This window comes from Dermacentor variabilis, chromosome 1, assembly GCF_050947875.1.
Source record: "Dermacentor variabilis isolate Ectoservices chromosome 1, ASM5094787v1, whole genome shotgun sequence".
Classification (NCBI taxonomy): Eukaryota; Metazoa; Arthropoda; class Arachnida; order Ixodida; family Ixodidae; genus Dermacentor; species Dermacentor variabilis.
The window spans coordinates 169783280-169798337 of record NC_134568.1 but is presented as its reverse complement, the minus strand read 5'-3'; the positions used below and the strand labels follow the sequence as shown (position 1 = coordinate 169798337).

Sequence of the window (15058 nt, the reverse complement as noted above, 5' to 3'; positions counted from 1 at the left end):
GACCAACTAACTTGTCTGGCTAATATAGTTTTAAGCTGTAAACATGACCACAAAAGTATACAACTGTGTTAAATTGGCAGCTATTAGGGTGACAAAATTCAGTCTACAAAAGTTTTAAGAATTCAAGTACACCAAAATAGCAAACATGATAAACCACAATTCTAATACTGCCATACTTACCAAGATGTAACTTCTTCCATTTGAAAACCCTTCCAATGGAACATATAGACAGAGAAATGTGATGTGTATATTGATTCACAGGAATTTTTACTGAGCTCTGATGCACAGAGATTCATGCAGTTTTAACTTCTCAGGTCAAGTGCTGTAACAAATAATGCATTCAAAGTTACCTGCCTACAAATATTATCTCTGAATCATGTAAGAATAAAGTTGTGGGTGCTGTCAAACACACATCTAAAAAAAAAGTGTAAAAGCCATCCTGTGGTTCATCATAGACAAAAAAAGTTCAGCGAGAGACAATAAAAAAAGCTTAGTGCGAAAGCAGACATCAGCCTTCTAGACATTATATAACAAGTGGCATATAATAATTTTCTAGGAGGCCTCATGAAACTTATTTGCTGTTTCCTTTTATTACCCATTTTTCTGCCCGGAGAGAGAGAGAGAGAGAGAGAGAGAGAGAGAGAGAGAGAGAGAGAGAGAGAGAGAGAGAGAGAGAGAGCAAAGAAAAAAGCCATTCGACATGAGAGGACAGATGAAAAGTGACTTACTTTTTAATTTTTTCTAGTCTATCTTCTTCAGCGTCCAGGTAACGCTGAAGCGTCTGGACGATGGCACCTTCTGTGTGCAGAAGATTCTCGAGGTCAACCAAAGCGGTGAAAACTTCACCCTGAACTTGTGTACTCAGCATGGTGAAAGAGCACGCAGCAACAAGCATGTGCATGAATAGATGCACAGTGGCCATTTTTGCACACCTAAAGAGATAAAGATATAATGTTTAGCAGAATGAAGGCATTGGGGGAATAAGGTTAGCTAACAATTTCAAAGTAAGTTTAAAAAATATCATGTATATGCACCACTGAGCTAGTAATATTTATTTTTATTTTATTATTTACAGAATACTGCAGGCCAACTTGTGACCCAGGCGGGAGGGAATATGTTCATACAGCAATGCAATTAAATACGTTCAAAGAAAAGAAGTGCATATGAAATATGAAATACATTGAATCATATGAGGTACATTGAAGGATGATATCAATTACATAAAAAACACATTCTACAAGCATACAATGCAAGGGATTGAATTGAAAGCAGAGAAATATTTACAGTAAGAGTTTACACAGTTTTTACACAGTTTACACAGGTTGTTTTTTTTCATGCTAACACGCATGAAAGTACTCAAGCGGTCACACGTTTATTTGAAATGCAGTTTTTCAATGGCATGTAATATGTTATTGGACAGAAATACATCGGTCGGCAGAGAGTTCCAATCATTTATTGTTCTAGGAAAGAAGGAATATTTAAAGCAATTTGTACTCGCGAAAATAGGGGTTATCTTGTCGGGGTGATAATTTCTGGTAGCTCTAGCTGGTAGCGGCTGGAGACAGGGGGAATGACCAAGTTGTAGTTCCCTTTTCCAAAGGCGGAAAAGCAATGTTAGGCGTGCTACCTTCCTTCGGGATTCTAGGGTGGCAATATTATTTTCATTAATCAATTGAGAGGGGGAGTCATAACGTCCATAACAATTATATATGTAGTGGACGGCAAGCCTGTTTATGTTTTCCAGTTTTTTAATATTTTTTTTTATGAATGAGTCCCAGATGACGCAAGCATATTCTAGTTGCGACCTTACGAGTGTGTTGAATGCCAATTGTTTCACGGATGGAGGAGAATGTTTCAGCTTGTGTCTCAGTAGGCTGAGTTTACGTCGAGCAGACGCACAAACATTATCAATGTGTTGCGACCAGGTTAGACGATTGTTGATGGTTACACCCAAATATTTAAAGGAGTCTGTTTCAGAGACCGCGGATTGAGTAATAGTGTATTGATATGTTAGAGGGTGTTTTTTGTTGGTAATGCACACAAAAAACGTATTTTCTTCATTAAGTTTCATTTCCCAGGTGTCGCACCAGTCAGAAATGGCAGTAAGACTTTTATTCAGGATCACTTGATCATTGGCATCTTTAATCTCTTTGTAAAGTAAGCAGTCGTCCGCGAACAATTTCATACTCACACTATCATCTATGCATGCTGTTATGTCATTAATATATACTAGGAAAAGTAGCGGTCCAAGCACGCTTCCCTGCGACACTCCCGAATTTACGGGGAGACATCCAGAGTAATGGCCCTCAACATCGACGAATTGTCTGCGCATGCTCAAATATTCACAGATCCAGTTTACAATGTTAGGTGGAAACATATAGTTGCTTATTTTTGTTATCAATCCAAAATGAGAGACCCTATTGAAGGCTTTGCTGAAATCGAGGAATATAACATCAACCTGGCCGGCTTTATCAAGAACGGAGGCAAAAGCGTAGACGCTAGAGAGAAGCTGAGTAGTGGTAGACAGCCCCTTACGAAAGCCGTGTTGGCGCAGGGACAGAATACCACGTTTTTCAAGAAATTCCGTCATGTAATTTAAGATAATATGCACTAAAAGCTTGCAAGATGTAACCGTCAGTGATATAGGGCGATAGTTTGATAGTAATGTAGGGTCGCCTTTCTTAAATACAGGCACAACACGAGCGACCCACCAGTCTGATGCAACGATGCCACAAGATATGGACGAGCGGAAAATTATGAGAAGAAAATGTGAAAGCCACTCGGCATAGCGACGAAGAAAAGCATTAGGAATGCCGTCAGGACCGCATGTCTTTTTTGTGTTTAGGTTTAAGAGCATAGAAAATATACCCTCGTGTGTTATAAAATCAGAATTTACGTTTTCCACATCTTCAGCAATGACCGGAGAGCACTGGTTAGATTCAGACAAGATAGAATGGAAGTAATGATTAAATTTGGATGCCTGGTGTTGCTTATTTTGAATTATCTGACCCTCAATCTTTAGATGGTCAAGAGCTTGCCTCTTCTTATAGTTCAAATGTCGCCAAAATTTTTCAGGGTCAGTCTTAAGAAATTGGGTGAGCGTGTGGGAGCAATAAAACTGCCTACCTGCTCTAATTTTTTTAGTGAGTGTTTGTTTTAGCTCGTCGAATACTGGGCCAAATTTTTTTTGCCTTCGGAATCTTTTTACTTTTCTAACGAGGTGGATTATATCTCAATTGATCCAAGGATTTTTTCGGTGCACCTTCTTTATTTTACTAGGGATGAAGTTATCAATACAGAAGTGGCAAATGGATTTCAGCTTTAGCCATAGGTAGTCAACATCATCGCCAGAGAAGTCTTCCAGTGCTAGTTCAAGGTAATCGATAACGGACTCGTCATTTGCTTTAGTATAGTTTTTGACGGATTTGCAATTTTTAAGCGCGTTATTGTTTGAACTATCTGTTCAACATGTGAAGCACACAAGCCGATGATCTGATATGCCTTCCTCAACAGTTATTTCAACGTCTCGAAGAGATCTGCTGTGAAAAACCAGATCAAGAATAGAGGACGCAGATCCCTGCACCCGTGTTGGAACGTGAACTGCTTGGTCGAGATCGCAAGCTAACATTGTGTCGAAAATAATTTGGTCCGCCAGAGTAGGTGACAAAAGTTTCTTCCAATTTATGCTGGGAAGGTTAAAATCGCCAGCCACTATTATGGTCTTTCTGCAATATTTAACAATATGTTCATGAAGTTTGGTTAGGAAATCCGACGTGGCACACGGCGGATGGTACACTGCTACAAGGTTAAACAAGAACCCGTATAAATTGATCTATAGGAACAAACTTTCATGGTTATCAATTTGTTCTAGTAACGAAACAGACGTGTTTTTGCTCACAATAACGGCCACACCACCGCCACGGGAAGTTCGGTCCCTTCTGTATATATTGTAAGAACCAGGAACCAAGTCCTCGTCTTTAATTTCTTCATGGAGCCATGTTCCGGTTAATACTACTATATGAGGGTCCTGACAAAGGAGTATAGTTTCTAGTTCTGCAGTTTTGTGAATTATACTTCGTACCTTTACGTTTAAGAGGCGCAAATGCTGTGGCCGAGAAACATGTGGTTGTAAATTGCTATCCGCGTTGACGCGTCTAGCAGGGAGCCTAACACGTGTGTTTTTGTACTCGTCCCACACAAACGTGTCGTTGTCAATCCGTAGTTTATCATTGACAAGATAGACTTTCTTTTCATTTGCCCTATCTCCCCTTGCATTCTCATACAGAAGCCGGCGCCTGCGCAGAGTGCAACGGGAATAATCATTCTCGATGAAGATATGTGTGCCTTTCAGTTTCTTAGCATTTTTTAGAATGCACTGCTTTTCATTGTAATCCTGCAGGTACAAAATAGTCGGTCGATTTTTGTTATGACTACGACCAAGCCTATGAATTCTACTAACGGACGAACATTTCACCCCAAGCTTCTGTTCGAATATTTCATTTACAATTTTATCTTTTAGTTGATCTGCTGTTTCATCGGGCGCCTCAGGTACGCCGTAAACAACCAAGTTGGAACGACGGCTGCGGTCTTCAAGGTTGACCAACTTCTCGGACTGCTGAGTGACAGAACCGAGTCAATAGCACTATTAATGTCGTTAATTTGGTCTGTAGACTTTTTGACTTCTTGCAGAAGTTTATCAAGTTCCACTACCCTGGCACTGACTGCAACTAAAGCAGCCTGTGATGCCGACAACTGGGATTTCAGTTCTGCAATAGCTTGAATTGTTGCATTCTGGCCTGCCGCGATATCAATTAACTTGCTCTCGATATCAGGGCCAGGATTTGACTCAACGTCTCCGCAAACAAGGAGCTCGCACACAAGAAAACATTCGTACATGATATGCATAAGAGCGCTTGGGCATGGCACAACTACAAGAAATCTATTACTAGATTTTACAGAAGAATGCGAGTAGCTAACCTGAATTACAAAAGGAAGACGAACGGTAAGCGTTGTTGACAACTTCATTTCGCCATGCCCACTGATCCAGGAGCATTGAAGTTCAGGCTTTATAGCTTCGGGAAGTTGTGACGTCACTGATCGCAGCGCCACGCTGATACGGACGGCTAGATAAACAGAAGAGCCAGCAGAACGGGTCGGGGAGAGATGGCATGCTGATGCAGGATCCAGGCATAGAATGGGCAGCGCTAGACCAGCAGAACCAGCACACGCTCCGCCAAGAAGAAATGCCTGAATTACAAAAGAAAGACGAACGGTCAGCGTTGTTGACAACTTCATTTTGCCATGCCCACTGATCCAGGAGCCTTGAAGTTCAGGCTTTATAGCTTCGGGAAGTTGTGACGTCACTGATCGCCGCGCCACGCTGATAGATACAGAAGACGGATGGGTAGATAAACAGAAGAGCCAGCAGAACGGGTCGGGGAGAAATGGCATGCTGATGCGGGATCCAGGCATAGAATGGGCAGCGGTAGACCAGCAGAACCGGCACACGCTCCGCCAAGAAGAAATGCCTGAATTACAAAAGGAAGATTAGGAAAGGAAGGAAAAGGAAGGAAGAAATTAACATGCCTCTTAATAAAACCTCTGCTCTTATCCCATGCGCCACTTTTGATACTGTAATTAAGGGAAAGTATAGCATTTATTAGCTCATTTCAAAGTCACATAACCACAGCTACACTGAGTTTATTATAATAGCAACTTTCCTGACTCGAGCTGAGCATAAATCAGTATCAATAAAGTAAATAATTATCTAACAAGGAAACACGAAGATGTAAAGACATTTGAATACATGTTAATGATGTAAAAAAAAGCACAAATGTGCAAGGTTGAACATTTGAGCTGCCACTGAACTGCTTGCTTGCATTTCTGGTTACACTTTGCAATGTTATACTTGGTTCAGTGAGAAAAAGGAAAAGTACAGTTTCGTGCACAGGTTATATTCATTGCATGGGCACATACAACCAATATGATCAACAAATAAATTCCTAACTTTGCAAGCTGTCATGACAAGAGCATTACCTCTATAAATTAACTAAAAGCACATATATAACTGCTTATGTCATTAATGTACGTTCTTCTACCAAAGAAATACGAAGCTTTGAAAGCATACCCTACCCATCTCTACCGCAGCAGCACCAGCTCCACGAGTGTCGGCGCCTCGTGCCGCAACGATCCGCGCGACGCTTCGCATTTTGTAGATGTTAACAACAGTTGAGTCTGTCAATTTGTTTCAGTTATATATATTTTTTTATTTGGATCGTACGTTTTCCCGGTTATTATGCTTCCTCCTTGAAACGTATGAACGAGGTTCTATACTTTGCAGAACAGATTGTCACCATGTGACTGATGGGCTTTTACTCGCAATCTACTCACAACTTCAAGCTGACAAATACTAACTGTACCGTATATAGTCGTACAAGGCTGCCTTCATGTAAGGGCCACACCCCCACTTTGGAGGGCAAAATTTTGGAAAAAAATTCAAAACGTCCCGCCAGAAGGCAAAGTCAGTTCCATTACCACTAGATGATGCAAGCTGTTTTTCCATCAAAGGTGCTCAAGCTGGCGCCGCTGCGCCATTATTTCTTTGTGAGGTGCGATGTCTCGGCTGTGTTGACAGCATGGTGTAGGAATATTATGAGGTGTGCGAATGGCGCCCGCCCAGCATACTAGTTTAGCATGCGCTTCAAGCAGTTTCCGAAAGGTGGTGCGCTCATGTGGTGCTATCAACGAACGAGCACAGTGAAAGATGCACGAACGAATGCGGAGCGGGGATGACAGATGCGAGCCGCGAACAGTGGAGACCAATGAAAGTAGTCCCTTCAGTGACGTGTGCGTGGAAAACTGGTGCATGCCCGACTGCTCATTTCGTACTATCGTCTGCTCTCGCTTGCGCTGCTTGCGCTTGTTTCGTTTAGTCTCGTTCACGCACGTTTCAATTGTCATGCTGAAAAAGAAACCGGTGAACAGGTTCACAAAACAATTCATATCGCAGGAAACCATGCAAAAGCAACACACGCAGACCAGCACAAAGCACAGAAGTACTTGCAAATGCATGCGACGAATGCAAACGATGGTGTGATGTCCATGTGGCTTCACCCTTTAGAACGGGCTGGCGGCCCTGAACACATAGCGCTGCCCTTCGGAGGATGGCCAAAACATGCACAAGTTGTTGATGCGCATTCAGCACGGTGAGGCGCTGCCATTCGCACACCTCTCATAATATTCTTACACCGTGGTTGACAGTGCTTCCAGTTAGATCGGTGGCATTTTGCCTCTGGGGAAGGGAGCACTGTTTGGGTCAGTGCTGGTCAGGGACGAAGGGATGGCATCTGAGGTCGTTTACTGCAGCGCTATGTTCTTTGCGCCTCTCTTACCCTCTGCTACAATTGCAGAGGCAGTGTGAACCTTTAGCGGGCCATCATCAGCCTGATACACGTAATGGCCGCACCCAGCCAAGATTATAGAAAAAAAGTGCGGCCCTTACACAAGTATATATGGTATTTACTATAGGGTAATCACTAATGATAAGATTTCAACAAAAGTGCATCATCTGTTGCTTGATAAAAGGGAATATTGTCATCCACCTGAAAGCAACACACAGCAACAAAAGAAGCCCATACAGGTTTCTATGAAAGAAAGTTTCACAGTTAAAAAAATTTATCCTGGTCTGGGGATTGAATCTGGACTTGAATTGTCGACCGATTCAGCCTTGCTCTGCAATCTGCTAACTTCCTGGTTAGCTCAGATGATAAAGCAACTGCCCCAGACGGGCATTGCTCCAAGGTTTGATCCTTCAGATCAGGATCAATTTATCTTCAATTGTAAAGCTTTCTGAGAAACTCATATGGGTTTCCTTTGTAGCTTCTTGCTAATGTCAGCAGGATGAATAATTTTTTTCACTTTCATGAAACTTACTCCACCATCCGAATTTCCACACGACTAATTCGACATCATTTATTACAGTGAAGCTGTATATGGCTAGGGTTCCGTGTATTTTTCATGTGTGCCAACAAAAAAGCAATGGCTCATAGCCGCGTAAGGTAGAGGCTACAAGCACTTAACAAAGTGAAACGAACAGTGCCTACATTCTTTCTAATCCCGCATACAACACAGAGAACAGCACGTCGAAAACTGTTACCATGAATGCTCATACCCACGGAAGCAATGGCTCATAGCCCCGTATGCAAGCAAAATATGCAAAGGCTCATAGCTCCATAAGGTTCAAGTCATTTGTGAACAGCACATGGACTCATGAGCAGGAGGTGTTGCCATATATGCAAAGGACAAAATGTATGAACATTTGTCCTCTTGACTCACAAGAGGACAATGGCAGCGATTGTGGGGATGGATGTCCATGCCGTACAAATCAAAGACGGAATTATGATATCCACTGTGCACATATCTCCAAGCACACCCAAGTGCGAGAAGTTCATGACCACGCACTTTGCAAGGGTTAGTCATGATGACACTACCCCTGTGATCATCGTTGGAGACTTCAAAGGGGACAATTCAAAAGCATACAAGATATGGGTCGCTCAGTTTGTGCTAGAAAAGTTTGGTTTGAAGTGCCACACCAATGAAAGTCACTTAACTCCTTAAGAATGGTCGTGTATAGATTTAACTTTGATGAAGATTCTGTCCGAGGTTATAACCGAACCAATCAATGTAAATCACACTAATCGCAAAGCTATCGTCACTGCCATTACCAAACGATGAAAATAAATACATTAACCCTTGTCTAACCCTGTGTGATGGGCTAGAGCTTTGGTGTCACAATGCCTGTAATGCCTGTAAATGCATGCCTCTGATATACATAAACTGGTTGTTGCAGTCAAAAAATGCATACTTCCAGATGCAAAACTATTATCATGAGGGAGAGGGCCACTTTGACACAACTACTCTTGCTGCTGGTTCAGATAAACATTTTAGGTAAAATTTCAGACATGAAGGGAGCCACATCTTGAACTGTCAACATGTCTATTCTTTAGTAAAATCTATATGAATGAATACATGACTTCCTGTGCTCCACTGCACTACAAAGAAATAGTATTATGTGGCCATCAAAGCTGAGTGATAGCAACCTGCACAGACTTTTCTTTAAATGGATAAACTGGACACTTTCACCTCTGGATTACAAAGCTTTATGCTTTTTGTAACAGTTTTCACTGTGATGATGCATTGTTTCTAATGGATGAAAAAGGCAAGAACACCATCCCACATGTCACACATGGAAAATCGACAGCTATGCATACAAATCAAATGGTACAAAAGTCCCACACCGCATTTTAATTTTGCAGCTACATGGAATGTAACTCTCTCCATATTATTTCTAAATGCACCCACATGCAGAAATTCTTTTTTTGACAGTCATGCACTGCGCGGAACAAAGCTTGGCACAGATATGAGCGAGAATAATCCTTTTTAAACTGCACTCTGAACATTTTTTTAAAGTCCTGCAATGTACCGGCAAGGCAGAAGAGTCCGGATTCAATGAAGGAAGTCTCCATGGCGCACTTGGCCAACATGATAAGGTTCAATGATGTCAAATAATCTCATTCGGGAATTTGCTTGGCATGGAAAGTTAACAAGCCTCCAGTATCAAATCAGCCTTGGCTTGAAGAGACATGCCCAACAATACTTTAAAGAGCTGATACGAGGTATGCCTCCACACTTTCTTTGTGACACTTTTGCAGCGGGTGGTGCACAACACAAAATTCAAGGTGAGCTGTTTGCACTTTTCATGTTCAGATAAGGGGCCAATTAGCTTACAGACCATTATTGCTTCACATGGTGATCTCTACCAACTGCAGTTTCAAAATGTGCAACCTTTTTTCCTGATGCTGGTCCCAGGCTAAAACCAACCTCAAGTGAGCCACATCCTCAGTACAGAAAAGGGTGTCAATGCTTCCTTTAAACTCGTGCTGCGGCCTTCCCTCACAGGCTTTCATTACTGATTAAACAAAAAAAAAGTGACTGTGCTTGCCTGAACTAACATATTCACAAAGTGAAAGTCGTGCAGTAGTTTCCAAAGCTAAAAAAAACTTTTACTACAAGACATGGCGGCATTTTGTGCAGCGCATGGATGGCTTTATGAAAAATACAGAGCCATTCACGTGCTACGCGAAACACCGCCATGTACTATTACCAAATCGTCCAAGCCTGCTAGAACTACACAGTTCTTATTTTAAAGCTACCTTTTTGTCATGGAATGACAGGAACTACATAAAAAGAAAGTGGAATTTGTATTGGATCCTGTTTAGCACCCCTTCTCAGTGACATTTTTCTTGCTCGTCATGATTGCACCTTGTTAAACAAACTTGATAACTCCGTAATTTTCAAGGTATGTCATTACGTCAACAGCTTTTTGGTACTTGTTGATGTGACAATGCAAAATTTCAGAAAATTTATTTCGACATTGTGGCTGTTTTTCGTGACTGCTTGCAGCTGCTAGAGCCGACATATGAATTGCCTGTTGATGACATTCAACGATTTCTTGACTTGAGGCTTTCTATGTCACCTACTCATGTTTGCGGGATGTATGAGCCAAGAAGTGGTAAACCACTTTTATCTTTCAAGTCGGCCCACTCGAAGTTAGTTATGAGGGGCATCACCAACCTTTGCTTTGCCGACGCCCTCAAGAGGTTCTGCCCTCCACAATGCATTGCAGCCTCGCACAACAGGTGGGGCGTCTGGTAGACGCTGGCTACCCAAACCACTTGCTTTCTGCGGTGACCAAGAAGTTGCTAAAGGTTGTCAAGCGATGGGACAAGTCTAAAAAGCGTGATAGCTCTGTAAAGAGCCGGGTAGTCGTACTACACTATGTACACATTTCACACAAGCTAAAAAAGATTGGTCAGTGTGCCAGTGTGAGATTGGTTTTTTCGGCACCTATGACGCTGTAAAAACTGTGCAAACAAGTTAACGCACCTTACACTAACATGTCTTTTTATTCTGTCATGTGCAGTAGGGGTCACTTATTCAATTCCACTGACATGTGGAAAAAGGTATGTCAGGTAGACCAGCAGATGTCTCAATGACAGGCTGCGTGAGCACCGAAATAATGTGCATAAGTGTGGTGCAGGGCCGTCTCAGCATTCACTGCCGCGATTGTGGCTGCATCTCCCTTCTTGATCAGTGTGCTGGACTGGCAAGGCACAGGTCCCAGTTAAAACATGAAATAATAGAAGCGAAGCTATTTGTAAGCTTGGTGACTGCGGCGTAAGCACCCCTTCTAACGCACTATCGCGTGATTACTTGGTCAGGTGGAGGGGCAATTATGGGCACGTGCTGCAAGCAAATTGACTCGTCTTTGCTATTCTTGATTTTATTTTTTAGACACCTACGTGTATATACTGCTCTCCACTAAAATAAAAATCAGGTGGAAGTCAGCGCTCTTCCTCTCCTGTATTTTTCCTAAAGTGATTCACGCACTGCACAAAACACTGCCATGTACTATTACCAACTTGCCTAGGCTTCCACCCTAGTACGCTGCAAGGCAAATTCTTACCTGTGTTCGTATGTTCTTTTTTTCTTATGGCATGAAGAAACTATGATCTTAACGCAAAACAGTGCATACAAAGACCAGCAGGTAATTAAATGCCTTGGAACATAACATTTGTGACCCATGATCTAAGTACCTTTACATTTGATTTAAAATTATATGCATTAAGGAATACATGAAACAATAGTGCATGGATGAGGGCAACAATCTTCCGTCCATGCCAACAATAATGGTATCCTTCCACACGTGGGTGTTACGATGCTGATAACCAATGTTGTCTTACCCTCTCTATCGGGTGATCAACAACTCGGATTTAGCAATTTCTTGGTAATAATAATAATAATAATCAGCCTACGTTTATGTCCACTGCAGGACGAAGGCCTCTCCTTGTGATCTCCAATTAACCCTGTCCTGCGGCAACCAATTCCTACTTGCGCCTGCAAATTTCCTAATTTCATCACCCCACCTAGTTTCTGCCGTCCTGGATTGCGCTTGCTTCTGTTGGCACCCATTCTGTAACTCTAATGGTCCACCAGTTATCTATCTTATGTATTACATGACTTATTCAGCTCCATTTTTCTCTCTTAATGTCAATTAGAATATTGGCTATTCCCGTTTGCTCTCTGATCCACGCCGCTCTCTTCCTGTCTCTTAACGTTACTCCTAACATTTTTCGTTCCATCACTCTTTGCGTGGTCCTTAACTTGTTCTCGAGCTTCTTTGTCAACCTTCAAGTTTTTGCCCCATATGTTAGCACAGAAAAAATGAACTAACTGTACACCTTTCTTTTCAATGATAATGGTAAGCTTCCAGTCAGGATCTGAGAATGTCTGCCATATGCGCTCCAACCCATTTTTATTCTTCTGTAAATTTCCTTCTCATGATCAGGGTCCCCTGTGAGTAATTGACCTAGGTAAGCGTACTCCTTCACAGGCTCTTGAGGCTGGCTGGCGATCCTGAGCTGTTGTTCCCTTGTCAGGCTATTGAACATTATCTTTGTCTTCCATATTAATCTTCAACCCCACTCTTACACTTTCTCTGTTTAGGTTCTCAATCATATGTTGCAATTTGTCCCCAGTGTTGCTGAATAGGACAATGTCAAAAAGTTTTATAACTGCGCGAACAAACTACCACTGAGAAAGCACACAAGGACAGGAGCAGTCCCTGTGTGCTTTCTCTTTGGTCGTTCGCGCAGTTATAAAATTGTTTGCTGATATGCACCAACTCGCCCAACATCAAGTTCTTCTAAGGACAATGTCATCTGCAAATCAAAGGTTGCCGAGATATTTGCCGTTGATCCTCACTTCTAAGCCTTCCCAGTTTAATAGCTTGAATACTTCTTCCAAGCATGCAGTGAAATAATAATAAACATCATAAACCTTAGCATTAGCACCGCATTACTTAGGCCATCCTACAGCTCATGGGAGCTCCACCAAAAAATCTTATCATAGTGGAGAAATCGCATCATACTCTTTACAGCCTCTTGTTTTCAGGCCAATGTCAATTTCACAAGCCATGGAATGCGTCCGATGCCATATGAAAACACTAACACTGACTTCTGGTATGCATGACAATATTCTTAAACTTTTTGCAAACTGCGTGATGCAGGCATTTTATTTGCGTTTTGATGCCATTAGTCAGGATCCAAATTGGGATTGGGGCTTGAGCCTTTGTGCACGGAATGCTGTCCTTTACAATTGTTATATAATACTGCTCAAACATCAAACGCACATTTATTACGTAATTGACTCCAGTACTTCTTTTGGCAAAGTTCTGACTAGTGTTGTAGAAGTCGCGGGGCGCTTTTTGGGTTGCTGGGTTTACGCCGAACAAACTTTCTCGTGCCTGCGGCGCTTGTGCTGACTCAGTCATGCCGGATTATACCTATTGCGCGCCTTACGGCGCTCTACCTTCAATATAACATCACTGATTTTTCCGGGGGAGTAGTAGAGTCCGTAGTAGAGACCGGGCCTGCTCTCCTTGAGGGGCATCTGCGCTCGTGCCAGGCTTTTCGTATGCTGCTCTCTGTGATTATTTGAAAGCATTTTTAATTATCCGCTTTGAGTTAAATAAACGTCCTTCTGAAAAAACATGTGCAAAAATGAGTAGGCGTGAGCCACAGAGTTAGCGAAACGGACTGAAGCAAAGCAGATACGTGCGACATACCTTTCCACACAGCGTATATAATCTCAGGTGTTTTCCTGAGGCCTCCGTTTGGCAGTTACATGTACCCTGCTCGAGCAGTACTTGTAAACACTTCAATATATCGTCGCGACGAGAAAGGCACCCAGCAACTAAAAAAGCACCCCGCGACTTCTACAACACCACTCAGAACCTTGCCCTTTTTTAAATGTGGTGCGTCAAATTTCCCTTTTGTGCAAGAAATGTAATTTCTAACACTCTACCAAAATCTCCATCCACAAGAATTCGCTGCTCGTCATTCGTGTCATGATTAAAACAACGGACGCGATCAAACTGATGAACTCACGCAGGCACTACTGTCAGCCGAGGGTCGAATTAAGGTGCAAACGAGGCGCCAACCGCCGAAATGGTAGCTTCTACATTACCGAGGAATGTACAGAACGCAGGAGCGGACGTGCTGTCGCCTCCGAGCTAAATGGCCTCCTTACTGCCGTTTCTCTTTCAACGCAGCGAAGAGCCAGCGCGTATCCTGCATTTCTGTGACACAAGCTTTCTCATCGCGATAGTACGACCTCCCAAAGCCAGCGTCTACAAAATCTCAATGTTCCCACATGGCACGTCACACTTTCCGAAGAATTGCACAAAAAGGCAACTAAGAGCATCTCCACGGCGCAGATTATCTCAGTCTCTTGGGCTTCACATTTCCATCAGTTGTCAAGGCCACAAGTGGGAGCTCCTCTTTCTTTAAGACGTGGCTGTATTCGTGCAGAAAAGCAGTCGTAACTATACTTACACGCGCACACTGCACAAATAATGAAGACAGTACGTTTGGAGGCGACTACACGCACAATTTGGCAGTACACTCTCACAGCACTTGATTTTTAGTAGAGACAAAACGATAGAAAAGCGGCAGCGAGAGGCCTACGCTTACGCACAGCGCCACAGTGCCGGCGCCCGCTCCTATTCGCTGTGGGATGGGCCGCCCTGCGCCGCTGCGATTGATTTTCATGGCAACCGCGCTGCTAGGGAACTGCGGCATCGCGCGAGAGTGCGGTATACTGCCAAGCGATGGCGCTCGCTTCGTTATCGGTACAATGAGTGGGAAAAAAACTTGGCTGGGCGTTCCGTATTTGTGGACCGGAAATAATTGCACAGAGAAGAATAGTTAGTGGAATGCATAAACGCTGATATTAAGGGTCTCGGGAATGGTGCTGAAATTATCCTATTAGGTGACATGAATGCCCACATGCAGGATTTAAATGGCTATACCGACAACAACGGGAACCTTTGTGAATACAGGGCTTAAGTATGGTGTCATGTGCCATAGCCTAAGTGTGAAGGGCAGATCACATGGGAAGTGGGAAACCGGCAACCATTGATTACTGTCTGATGACAGAA

General features: G+C 42.8%; 1 protein-coding gene across 7 annotated transcripts in view; it reads right to left on the bottom strand.

Moving 5' to 3' along the window:
• Positions 1-14673, bottom strand: part of PH4alphaEFB (prolyl 4-hydroxylase subunit alpha-1) — a 117212-nt gene extending 102539 nt beyond the window's left edge. For 3 of the 7 annotated variants that reach the window (XM_075699319.1, XM_075699333.1, XM_075699366.1), the window contains exons 1-2: positions 14596-14673; positions 729-932 (exon numbers count right to left, since the gene is read on the bottom strand). In XM_075699319.1, the coding sequence (XP_075555434.1) occupies positions 729-932; positions 14596-14669 (278 nt within the window). In that variant the 5' untranslated portion in view covers positions 14670-14673. Of the gene's footprint in view, positions 1-728; positions 933-4977; positions 5234-10632; positions 10720-14006 lie in introns of those variants that run through there. The other 4 variants (XM_075699343.1, XM_075699351.1, XM_075699324.1 and 1 more) reach the window with 4 other exon arrangements.
• Positions 14674-15058: the final 385 nt, after the last annotated feature.